This window comes from Vanessa tameamea, chromosome 2 (genome assembly GCF_037043105.1).
Source record: "Vanessa tameamea isolate UH-Manoa-2023 chromosome 2, ilVanTame1 primary haplotype, whole genome shotgun sequence".
Classification (NCBI taxonomy): domain Eukaryota; kingdom Metazoa; phylum Arthropoda; class Insecta; order Lepidoptera; family Nymphalidae; genus Vanessa; species Vanessa tameamea.
The window spans coordinates 14,513,620-14,526,428 of NC_087310.1; the positions used below are offsets into that span (position 1 = coordinate 14,513,620).

At 34.0% G+C, this 12,809-nt stretch overlaps 1 protein-coding gene across 1 annotated transcript in view; it reads left to right on the forward strand.

The window, feature by feature from the left end:
* LOC113394092 (atrial natriuretic peptide-converting enzyme) overlaps nucleotides 1–12,809 on the forward strand; it is a 127,420-nt gene that overhangs the window by 88,788 nt on the left and 25,823 nt on the right. The window contains exons 7-12 of the mRNA XM_064216876.1: nucleotides 6,787–6,981; nucleotides 11,095–11,227; nucleotides 11,402–11,554; nucleotides 11,699–11,917; nucleotides 12,126–12,267; nucleotides 12,457–12,638. Of these exons, the coding sequence (XP_064072946.1) occupies nucleotides 6,787–6,981; nucleotides 11,095–11,227; nucleotides 11,402–11,554; nucleotides 11,699–11,917; nucleotides 12,126–12,267; nucleotides 12,457–12,638 (1,024 nt within the window). The remainder of the gene's footprint in view (nucleotides 1–6,786; nucleotides 6,982–11,094; nucleotides 11,228–11,401; nucleotides 11,555–11,698; nucleotides 11,918–12,125; nucleotides 12,268–12,456; nucleotides 12,639–12,809) is intronic.

A 12,809-nucleotide genomic window follows, 5' to 3' on the forward strand; every position in this document is an offset into this window, starting at 1 on the left:
TACGGCACGCCGCCCGCTAACAATCAAAAGAAGCCTATAGAGGCGGTATAAACAATCAAATGAAAAGAATTCCAAGTTTTCTTACGAAGGTTGTTACAAGTGTTTATTGTAAAAGATTTTATGCGTCATATTCCAGGGAAAATTCTTAACGAGTGCTAATTTGTTGTGCTTGCTTTGTTACTAAAGGTGAATTGTGTTTAGTGCCTTGTTAAAATATAATAAAGATATATAATATATTATACCATATTCAAGTTGGAAGGGTGTACGCCAGCGTAAAAACAGGTATAAGGGAAGTAGCATCTTAATTCCTAAGCTAATTGGCGCATTGGCGGTGCAAGGAATGTTTAATATTTCTTGCGATGCCAATGTTGGGCGGTGATGACCACTTAAAACAGGCGACCGATTAGCAAGTCCTGCACCATAAGCAAAATGTAACTGTATATATGGTCAGCAGTGCTAGACTTTAAATTATATTATAAAAATGGTAGACATTAACTGAGTGTATTTTACCTCGTACCCATGTAACCTTACGATTTTCAGAAAATATTGCATATCAATTTCATACAAAACCAAAATTTCCTTTATGCTGTAATTTTCTATTCCAGATATAATAGCTGTGTTTATTTAGATTTTTGTTTGAAATATTCTACGTAGAAGCATTGTGGTAATGTTACAGATATAGATAACGATAACATCGGCCAATTGTATGGGGACCTCACATCGCATGGGCGATTGTATTCTTACAGCATCAATGTCTGTGGACAGTAATTACTAACCATCATTAACCATCACATTTATCGGTCTGCCTGACGAATTTATCTATACTAATATTATAAATGCGAAAGTAACTCTGTCGGTCTCTCTATGTCTGTTGCTCTTTCACGGCCAAACCACTGAAACGAATTGATACGATGAAATTGATATGAACTAAGCTTGAATTCCAAGGAGTCCTTCCTTAGACCAACCTCTAAAACACGAGCGGACACAACTCGAAACTCAAAAACAATCGAAATCAAAATGTTCTTTATTCAAGTAATGTAAAGCTACCATCTAAAATAGTATTTATATAAATATATTAAATCATAATAATAAAAATATTTTGACTAAGTTATTTTATCTTTGATATGGTTTTGTCCTGCGTCGCGACACGATAAGTTTCATAAAGGGTGAATAACAGAAATAAACAGTCTCTTTATTTATTCAGTTATTTTATTAAAATACTTTGTCGAAACGTTTGTGTCTGGAAATTAGACACGTCGAGATATTCTGCGGTTCCTTTGACAATACAACCCGATAATTGTATTCATCGCGCTTTGACAAAATATTGAACAATTATTTTTATTTCATTTCTAAAATACGGGCTTGTCATGAGCTACTTGGTCTAGCTTAAAAATGTATTTTAACGTTTCGTTTTAACAAAACATCATAAATATATTGTTAAAACGATAATATTATAATGATAAAAAAACGTGACCGTCCGATGAGAATAGATTTACTGATACAAATTTGATTAAATAAAAACAGTAAATGAAATAATATTTTTTATAATAATATGATATACAGCAACGAAATTTATGTAAGACGCGTCGTGCACACACATGGCAGTAGAGAGCGGCGGCGGAGAAAGAGCATCATGCTGTTTGCCGTTACGATATACAATTTGACTGGCTACCCAGTTAATGTAGTTGCTAGATCGCAGATCCTTGGGTCCTGGGTTCAAACATCGGGCCGATAAAAGTTATTGGGTATTGAGACACTCCCGTGCCTCGGAAGCACGTAACGGCTTTGATCCAGGCCTGAACTCTTTCAGTCGTGATTTGCCATTCTATCGGATTATCAGAGTAAGGGGATAGATAGTGCACCTGTGTTAGCGCACACACTTGAGCACTATAATATGTTCGGTCTCCTTTGAGTGACCGTGCCCGAAATTTGACATGACGACATCATACGAGTAATAAATATTTTAACCCAAAAGCAGAATGATTGTTGAAAGTGACAATCATCTTAAATAATTAAGATCAAAATGATTTATCATAAATTGTTAACCAAGCTGTATCATTAAAATTAGCACAAAGTATAATCGTTTAACAAAGCAAGATGATCTATCAACGTAGTGAGAAAATTTCTGTATAGCTCACAAAACAACATTTTAATTACAGTACGTCAGGAATTTTCGGGAGCAATCTCGTCCGAGAATGCGAGGGAAAAAGTTAATTTTAGGGGCTACCTGACTATATACATTTTATGAAGGCGTGGGTAAAGTTTGCGAGCTCTTTTGGACCGTATCTATGTTTTTATAGCGCCCACGTTATTTTAAATATATTGATTATTCTGTTTTAGGCCTTTGAGATATTTTTATTTTATTATAATCGTCTAGCCATTTCTTCTAAATTTACATGCATTAAAATAGTATTATGTGATTTTCGAAGCATAATCTTCAAAATTAAAATGCATCATAACTATGACAAATTAACTATAATAAATTACTGCTTTCAAAATTATAGCATTGATTTAAGTATCACATTTCCGACACCTAATGGTAAAAGTAATTGCCTACCTTTGAAAATGGATAATATTGATCTTGAAACTGTTAACTCAACCAGAATCTTGGGTATAAATTGGAATTGATAGCTTCAGCGGAGTCCATTTGTCATATCTAGCAGGTAAGCTCGGCTCTGTGGCTTATACTATGCGGTATGTTGGACAATTGACTGATATCGAAACTAGTATAATTGTTTCTTTTAGATATTTAAAAATGGCATCCTATTTATTGGTAATATATCAGAACTATATATATATATTACACATATAATGTATCAGTTATTTTTTTTGTATCAAATCGAATAATTATTATAAATATATGTATGCATACATATACAGGATTACATACATATAAGTATAATTGTAATTAACTTACGTGACTTTGTATTTTTAAATGTTGAAAAAGAGTAAATACTTAGTTTCTTGCCGGTTCTTCTAGATAGAATCTGCATTCCGAAATGGTGGTAGCTTCACTTATACTTATATATTTTGTTAAACGGCGATTCAAAAGTGCTTGTAAAAGCCTACTTGAATTAAGTATATTTTGATTATATGCGGAATTTTATTAAAGAAATGATTACGTTGTCTCAAATAAGATCAATTGACTTTGTTGAGTCGGAAAAATGGCGTCACAAACTTATCCATAATTCTCGTATTTATACAATGGTCAATGATTATCAGTGATTCTATCAACATGATTGTGAATTTTAATTGACTTGAGATTGTTTTAAACATTATATTGTAACTATATGTTTAAAAATATCCCTCTTCCTTTTGTAAAAGGAAAACAGATTCAAAATATGTAGCTTTACTCCGATGTAATGAACTAATAAGACTACTATGAAAACAAATAAAATACACTAATCGAGTATCAATAATATGAATTAGTTGTGTAACTTTTCAAACCACGTATGCTGCGGAGATAAGTTTGTACGTTAGGGACGATAAGTGAGTTTTCAATAGGATTTACGGATCTAATGTAATGTACTGTTTATAAATACTTTAGTATCGGTTATATTGATATATATTAAATTTTGCTTTCTCACATCAGGTAGGGGCAACGCTTTGTATTTTAGCATTCAAAACTAAACCAATCATACTGTGACAATGCAATGCATACATCACCATAATATTTTTTTCACCAATAGAAAGACAGTGAATATTATTCTAAATAGTATATTATTACATGAGTAACTAGTACCAGGCATACAATCAGTTGCCAATTGTCCTTTACAGAAATAATGAGCAAAACATCCAAATTTCTTCCCAGTCCATAATGTCTGGGACGTCATGATGTTTGCGAGTACGAGCGCCGGTGTCCTCGTTTATGGACAAAATAAATTGTAAAAACCTAAAAATAATACGTGTATCCTAGTTGTTGATTTCTCTAAAAGTTTGCAAAATTAATCGATACAAGTAATTATAACTCTTGTAATCATATTTGGAAACATAATCTATTTGTTTTAGCCCATTTTGTTTGCAAAGAAAATGTATTTCAGTGGCGCTATGCATGAACTCGCTTCGTATCTCATTCGTGAAATGTTGTAAATCGACTTATGACTTATGCTATTTCGATGTGTTTAAACTTTAAATGTTATAATTAAGAATCATAGGCAATGACGCTTATCACCTTCTGATATTTCACGATTTTTTCTAAGGTGAGTTCCGAGATTGGCTTTAAAGACTATCTCTAGAGTATGGTTTCATTATTTCTTATTCATTCAACTTTAACATAAAGTCAGAGGCTTTATATTCCCATCTGATTAGAGTCTCATGTACGAGTATAAAGGCTTTTTTATCTAGATCGGCGCTAACTGGTTTGGTTTGATTTCGGTAAATCTTTTCGTGTTAATTCAATAATGGAATTTGAAATTGTTTTATTCTCATATCGTCACTGGACTGAAAGAAAAGCTTAAGTGCAAAATGGTACTTTAGAAAAATGAGATTTAAAGTAAATACTTTAAACCTCATTTCCCAAAATCACCACATTGGCGCTGTAGCCTTTTTCTCTTTCCACTGAAGATATATTATCAGGACGTGAATTTTAAAGTGTTATTTGCATGGGAATTCATATATTCACCTATTTTTAACCGTTCTAAAAAGTGGGAAATTCTTAAAATTATTTATATTATGTATAACATTTTTTTATATTATATAAAATCTGTTGATCATTTCTTTACATAAGATTTTAGTATAAAATCATAAATTTCTCCCTTTGGATCTAAAATATATGTACATTTTAAATAAAAACTTAACAATTAACCTGTTTGCTATTAAAGGCGTATTTTGAAAGTAGATTTAAAAAAAGAAGTTGTTTTGTCAAATATGTCAACTGGGTAATTTTTATTACATAAAACATTTTCTCGAATGGAATCAAGTTAGTGTCTCCAAGTTAGCAAGGGTAACTTGACATTTTGATGTAGCAAGCTGCTCGAAGATGAATAAATCTAATCTGAAAAGGTTCTAGTGACTATGTATTTTTTCTTACCTATTTATAAAAGGATAGCTCTTGAAATATTAATATATAGCATTATATTTAATATTATCACTAATCATTGATTTAAGCATAATTTTGCAAAAGTGTTTTCTTTTATTAAAGCAAAATATACTTTGGTTGGTATACTTTCTCATCAATCGTATACGATTACACGTAATAATGATATCAATTCAATTTATATACCGGGGGTGGGTGTTAGGTAACACTCACTCATGAGATAGTCTACCGCCAAACAGTAATTCATAGAATTGTTCTTTTCATCAATATTTAATTGGCGATAGAAGTATGTCTTGTTAGCTACCACCTACTTATCAGATATGCTGCCGGAAACAGCAGTTCTTAGTAATGTTAGTAATGTTTTGATGGGTGAGTGAGCAAGCGTACAGGCACAAGGCACCGAATTCTTAGTTTCCAAGGTTTGTGGGACATTGGCGATGTAAGATTAATATTTCGCCTGCCTACTTAAATCACAAAAAAATACCGATAATATTTCTCATGAAAATCACCGCATATTAACTCCGCGCTCTTTAATAACGATTCAATTTTAAAATATGTAAATATAGATAAATATTTTACGTTTTGGCTTGCATCAGAATGTGTACAGATTAGCAAATCAGTTTTAAAATAATGCCAGCATTTAGTACCTACGTTTAAATATTTGGGCATAAATAACTGATATTGGGTGTGTTCAAGTCGATTTCAGACAAGACAACCATTCTCAGTGGAATCACTAGACCAACAAAACAATACTAGAATTATTTATAAATTTAGTCTGTTCTATCATTTTAGCAAAATTGTATTTCAAATGTGGAATTAATCCTTCAAATCGTCATGTTATCTCCATAAACAAATCGTTCATATCACAGCAACGTATACTGTTTAAGCAATTTAAATTATTAAAGGCTGTCCGTGCATCTAGGAGCAGAAATTTCAGTATATCATTTAAATCCTTTGGATATTTAGGTACATATCGTTCATCATATATTCGATATGCAGACAATTGCCTCGGCTATTCAATAATAGACTATTGTCCGAACCAGTGTTAAATGGAACATGTTCACAACAACATGTAAGGTCGTTGAACATAAAGCTATCTATATAACATAAATTGATGTTTGGAAATCTGTTGGAAATTAATAGACTATTTAATTGATCAACGTGAACGTTGGTACAGATATTTCTTTTTTCATCGAGATTATGTTCACTTTTGGGTGGTCAGGTCGGGCCGATAAAAATATATTCGATATTACTGTTGAAAAATTCTCAGTAAACGTCGAAAGTCCGAAATTTGGAAGTGTGTAACGTCTTTAAGTGATAAAAAAAGTAGATTATCTCTTGTCTATATCTACTTTCTTGAATAAGTTAATTAATTTTTCGTTCTATACTGGAGTAAAATATCGTGAGGAAACTTGAATGTTTTGGATGAACTTATAAAATAACCAGCAATGGGATAGTATGAGCAATTGAGCTCGAAATAGAACCACATCTCAGCTGTTCTTATGTGAAATATTACGATAGTAAAGCGCTCTGCGCTCAGACAAAGGAAATATCTTTAATACTCTCTTTGTTAGTAATATACCGTTGTAAGGAAATAACTCGGTTTTAAAATAATGACAAATTAGTAGAAACATTTCTTCAAAAGATTGGTCGAATTGGTGAAAATTTGTATTTTATCTCGTTAGTCATATCAAGCGATTTAATTAACATTCCGAGATTTTGTGTTTTAATTTATGTGATATTTGTTCTAGTACGTGTCTCAAGTCGTCAACCGGTCCTCAGTTGTCACGTGGCCAGCTCCGACAGAGCCTCCGGGCGCTCGCAACCCTGCGCCCGGAGTCTGTTTGCCAGTCATAGTCACATTCTGTCAGCAGCATCGAATATCATACAACTTCACCGTATTTCCAAATTATATTGGACATTTTGGTCAACGAGATGCGCAGCAGGTATGTGATGATTTCTAAACCTATTTATTTAAGTGTCTACTTAATAAGCCGCGCTCTTCCGCGATAAGTGAATACTTTACAATTTACTTTTTAACTTTAATTTACGTTTGTACTTTTTGCTATCTTTATTCTTAGATGTCTCACTAAGGCATCTTGCATGCACGCATACTATGCTATAATATTTACACGTATAATATACTACGCACGCCGACAATAATTTGACTTGGCGCGCTCGTGCGAATGAATAGACCCATACAAGATTGCCAACTACCGAAAAGACCCACGTTGGGTGTCAAATTGGTTATTGATATATTTTTTATAAATTAAATTTTAGAAATTGAAGAAAATAATAAATAAATATAGAGTAAAATAAAAAAAAAGCATAGAGGTCAGTGGTTTTTATTTATTGTTTTAGTAATATGAAGCAACTAATTTAATTTATTGTATACGTGCTATAGACAAGAAAATGACCGCGGAAAGAGATCACGACGGCATATACGAGACTCATGCCATTTGCCGTCACGGCATACGAGTCTCCCCCCAATCTTACCCCCAAGGCGCACCAATAGATGTTTCATATAAAACGTCTTTTTCAAGCGATATAATATTTCAAGTTCTAGTTTTTGTACGCAAAATATTCAAGTTGAACTCTTTATTCAAGTAGGCTTCCGAGAGAGAGAGCACTTCTACGTCGTCATTTTTAAAATCTGTCAGTTCTACTTGAATCTATTGCCACTTAAATATGTACATATCTTCCGAAATGAACCGAAAAAACACTTCGTTGCCATATAGAATAATTTATACATATAAATATTGTTTTTTACTATTATTATTATTATAATAGTCTGCGATAATATTTTTTTATATTTTAATTTAGGGTGTGTCAACAATTGATATAAAAAAGATATACTGTGTTTATAAATATATCCTACATATTTATGTACCTAAATCAATGAATTCTAACCCTCGAAAAACCGATACTTAATAATTCAAACGCCAAGATATATTACAGACCTAAGGAACACCCAAAAATGCTCTTATATTTTAATGACGGTATTACTAAAGAGCGTGACCGCACATTGTAAGGACGGATTAGAGCACACTTGACTACCGCCTAATTGCTCGAAGGCCGAAGCCTTTTCGGTGCATTTTTAATAAATTTCGGTGATATTGTTTCTGTATAAAAATCTATAGGCCAAATTTGGGCACAGAATTTTTAACATCAATTTCTTTTCACGATTATTTCATCAACCTATACATATGATTTTCTTGCTGATTTAAAGTATTGTCTTAATCTCCAACCACAGTCACAGTCAAAATCTTCACTTTATCTTTCAAATATAGAAGCATCACTTACATTTATAATTTCTCAAACTAATAATGTTATACTTACCGAATTCGGCCAAGGCGGTGAATCTCAAGGGAGACCAGCCAACACAGGTCATATTATGGAGTATGTGCAGATATATGTGCACATACTATTTCCTCACTTTCATAATCATAATCCCATGGAATGACCAATCTGGCACGACCTGAATGAGTAGCGAAAGTTTTACGCCCTTTCTTGGGCACGGAAATGCACACACTTCCACCTTCCACACTCTGGACTGATAGTGAGAAATTTACAACTGAAAAATCCGATACATTTTTATCGGCCCGACCTTGGATTTGAAACCAGGACCTGGGGATTTGTGGCCTTACATCGAGCCACTAGACCAACGAGGCGGTTGAAAACGATATTCGTTTTCAAACTAATATCGGTTGAGAATAATAAATACCTCAGACTTTATTCACTAACGAACTAATTTTAAAACAATCGAATGTAAGAGTTAATATCGGTCATAAAATATTTATCTCTTACTCCGAATGGGTCCACAGGAATTAGATCGTCTTTGTGTTCGCTGAATGGCAAAAAGCGAACTTAATGGTGTGTAGGTCTTCGATTTCAATATCGACGTCATTCGATAATTAAGGTTTCAGAGGAATCAATCATTGTCAAAAACGTTTACATCTCGACTCCGTGATGCCTGCGCCGTGTCTCGCAACAAAGGGTTATTTATTAGCACCGGGGCAGGAAAATTAATTCCGTTAATGAACTAAGGAAATGTATTGTGTCATGTAGAACTACTTCCTGCGATGCGATCTTACGATCTGATACTAAGCGGATGGAGACATTTAATTAAATAATGCCTTACTTAGTGCACTGCTATGAATATCTCTTCTTCTTAGTAATATAAATGTGGATATATTTCTACAGTATTTATATATTCCTTTGAATAGGTGAATTATAATATTGGTTAATGATGATGATGATGAATATTGGTTAATGACAATCATATTAAAGTAAGATCAGAATTATGTCTTTCATTTCCACGAGTCGTAAGTTAAATCCTACTTGGATATATAACATGTACATATATATCAGTATAGGTTAATACGTATGTCTCGTCATCGAATATAAACGATTTTTTTATAGGTATATAATACTAGTATAGTATACTAAAGTATTCAAATGATAAATTAAATGCTGGGTAAAGGCCTTCTCTCCTTTTGATGAGAGGATTTGTAGCTTATTTCAGCACGTTGCTCCAATACTGGTTTTGGATACACATATGGTAGAATTTCAGTGAATTTTGACACATGTTGGTTTCGTCATGATATTTTCCTTCACCACCGAGTGCGCGATCAATTGTAAACACTAGGTACTTGCCTGGGTTTGAACCCGCAATCTTCGGTTAAGATGCATGCGTTCTAACTACTGGTGCATCTCGGCTCGTCTGCTACATTGAATACAATTATAAAGAAATAATCTGGAATTATTTTCATTCCAGTCGCAACTTCTTTCTGATAATAAAATACAATGTATGGTAAAGAAAACATAAATCTGAACACTTAGTCTAATAGCCTTACACGTGCCCCAACTATGTTTCAGAGTGAACACGTGTGAACGAATAGAGTAATCTATTCCATTTACGACAAAATGTTTTATAAATTGACAGGACTCGACGGAAAATACTAATTAATATCACATTAATTGGAATCATGCGATGTATATTAGAAGTGATACTTGTGGCATATATGTATTTTAGGTCGATTATTAAACCACAAAAGACGTTTTGTTTTTGAGAAAAGTAATGATTTCGGATTACTTGCTTAAATTTTATGCAAATAGGAACACGGTGGCAGGTTTTTGCAGGGAATAATGGGTACAGTCTACACGTTTATTTTTCTACCCCCAGATATCAATACTCTGTGTTTCAGGTGGATGTGAGATTGATTTACCTTGTTTGATTTATCTTAAATATCATGGTTACATTTTACGTTCGAGGAAAAGGTTTGGATCATTTTCCACCACGCTACTCAAATGCGGATTGGTATTTCGTTGAAATGAATGCAGGTTTTCTCACGATGTTTTCCTTCACCGCCGAACACGAGATGAATTATAAACACAAATTAGGCACATAAAAAATCAGTGGTGCTTGCCTGGGTTTGTACCCGTAATCATCAGTTAAGATGCACGCGTATAATCACTGGGCCATCTCGGCTTTTAATATCATGGTTGCAGTGCAAATTTTTTGGTAACCACTTAACATCAAGGGAAAAAAAATATAATTATAAAGTGTTTAAATTAAAAATCTATGAGAGACCAAGTTTTCTTATATAAAATTATTAATAATATTGTTGACTCCCCTTTTCTACTTAGTAAGTTTTCTCTGAACTGCCCACGATCCAACGCTCGTCAACCGTTATGTTTTTATACTCTCACTTGTCATTCATCACATAATGCTAACTGTTTTCTAATCAGAGCTTGTCGCGAATATAATAAGCATTTTGGGAACATTGATATATTTCATTTGTCTTTGATTAAATTTAAAGATAATATTTGTAACAATCTTAAATTAACTTAATTATATACTTTTAATATTGTCCAATATTTTTTATCTTATTGTGTTAAAATATTTGAGTGCATTTTATGTTTTATCAATCGGTGGAAACTTCGCTGGATAATGTGATATTTAAATTGTATTATGTAATCAGATTATATTTTATATCTGTTTGTTTCCCAAATATTAAATAAATAAATAAATAAATAAATAAAAATATTTTTAACAGGATTTGGAAATTTATGACGCTGTCGTGGATGTGCGATGCTACGAGCTCACAGCTCTCTTTCTATGTTCACTCTTCGTGCCCAAGTGTGGCCCTTTGGGTCATATGGTCAGACCGTGCAGAAGCCTTTGTCAAGGTAACGCTATTCCATAAATATGATATTACGGATTTTTTCGCCTGCTATCATCGAATTTTGATTTCCTGATCTTTATGATAACATTTTGTTCTGAATTTTTACCAACTACCTAATAGTCTGTATTTGGTATGTTGTGTTGGATTTGGTTTTGTTCAATTTGGTGTAATAATACAGAAACAATGCGTCGTTGCGGTTTCTTCCTGGAGGTATTCGGCTTATCGATGCCGGATTACTTGCAATGCGAGATATTCCCAGAATCTACTGACACGGACGTCTGTCTCGGCAACCGAGAAGTTAAAGATGCCCGTTTCCGAGCCGCTAAGCCTGGTAAAGTCGTTCTATTTTCTTATATTGTATACGAATATTTTTTATATCGGGATAATTTGCAAAAGTTATAACTGCTCACCTATAATATTATGTTTATTAAGCCGTCTGTCAATAAAATTATGAAAATTCCGTTTTTCCGTACAGTTTGCCCAACGGGCTTCCAATGTGACATGAACCGGTGCATTCCTCATGATTGGCGCTGTGACGGTCACGTGGACTGTGCGGATCGCTCCGACGAGCTCAACTGTCGAGTGTGTAAGCGCAGCGGTGACGTACACTGCGGAAACCAGCGATGCATATCACAGGCTCATCTGTGCGATGGCAAGATTGATTGCCCCTGGGGACAGGACGAGAGGAACTGTTGTAAGAAAACTTATTACGATCAAATTATATCCTTGGACGGTGCCAATAAATTAATCGATTAATGTCATAGACGTTTTTTTTATTGTACAAATATTCTGTTTTCTAGATTTTGTAACAAGAAATAATAAATTCAAAGAGATTTCTCTTACAATTTATTTATTATTTATTTATTATTCAAGAACAAAATATATGTAAGGAACTTCCACAGTACGATTGAGTGACGCGAACGGTGACATTGGTAGCGGTGAGCTGCAAGTGTACCGCGCTGCTAACCAGTCGTGGTTCCCCGCTTGCATCAGCACGCTGGACGAGCCCACTGCAGTCAAACTTTGCTCCATGCTCGGATACTCGTGAGTAGCGTACTTATGTGTTCTGGATATTATCACCCCCGTAAATATTCGTGTGGTTATACTTTATGAAAAAAACTTTAAGACTTGTGATTATTGCTAAATATTCTATGCATATGGCCTAGAGGTTATCAATTTAATGCCTTTATATAAATGAATAAATTTAAGCCTAACAGTCATCGATGGTCCCAGATGGGTGAACAGGAGTTCTGCGGTGGGAGGTGCAGGAGCGCGCGCGGGTCGCGGTCATGCACACGTGCATGGTGTGGCGCAGTCGTACCGCGCTTTCCAGCGCAGCGAAGGCGGCCTGTTACGCGAGCTGAAGGACTGTCGGCACGACACCAGCCGCGTGCATCTCGTCTGCAACAACTACGGTCAGTACCCTTGTAATTGACTGCTAATTTAGAAACGACTTTGACTTAACTTAAAACTTCTGCTCATAATTAATGTATGAAAACCAATTGAAAACGAAAACGTGTGCAATGCGGAGAAGACTATGGAATTATCTATTTCCTTTTTATTTCACAAACTCGATTTATTTCAGT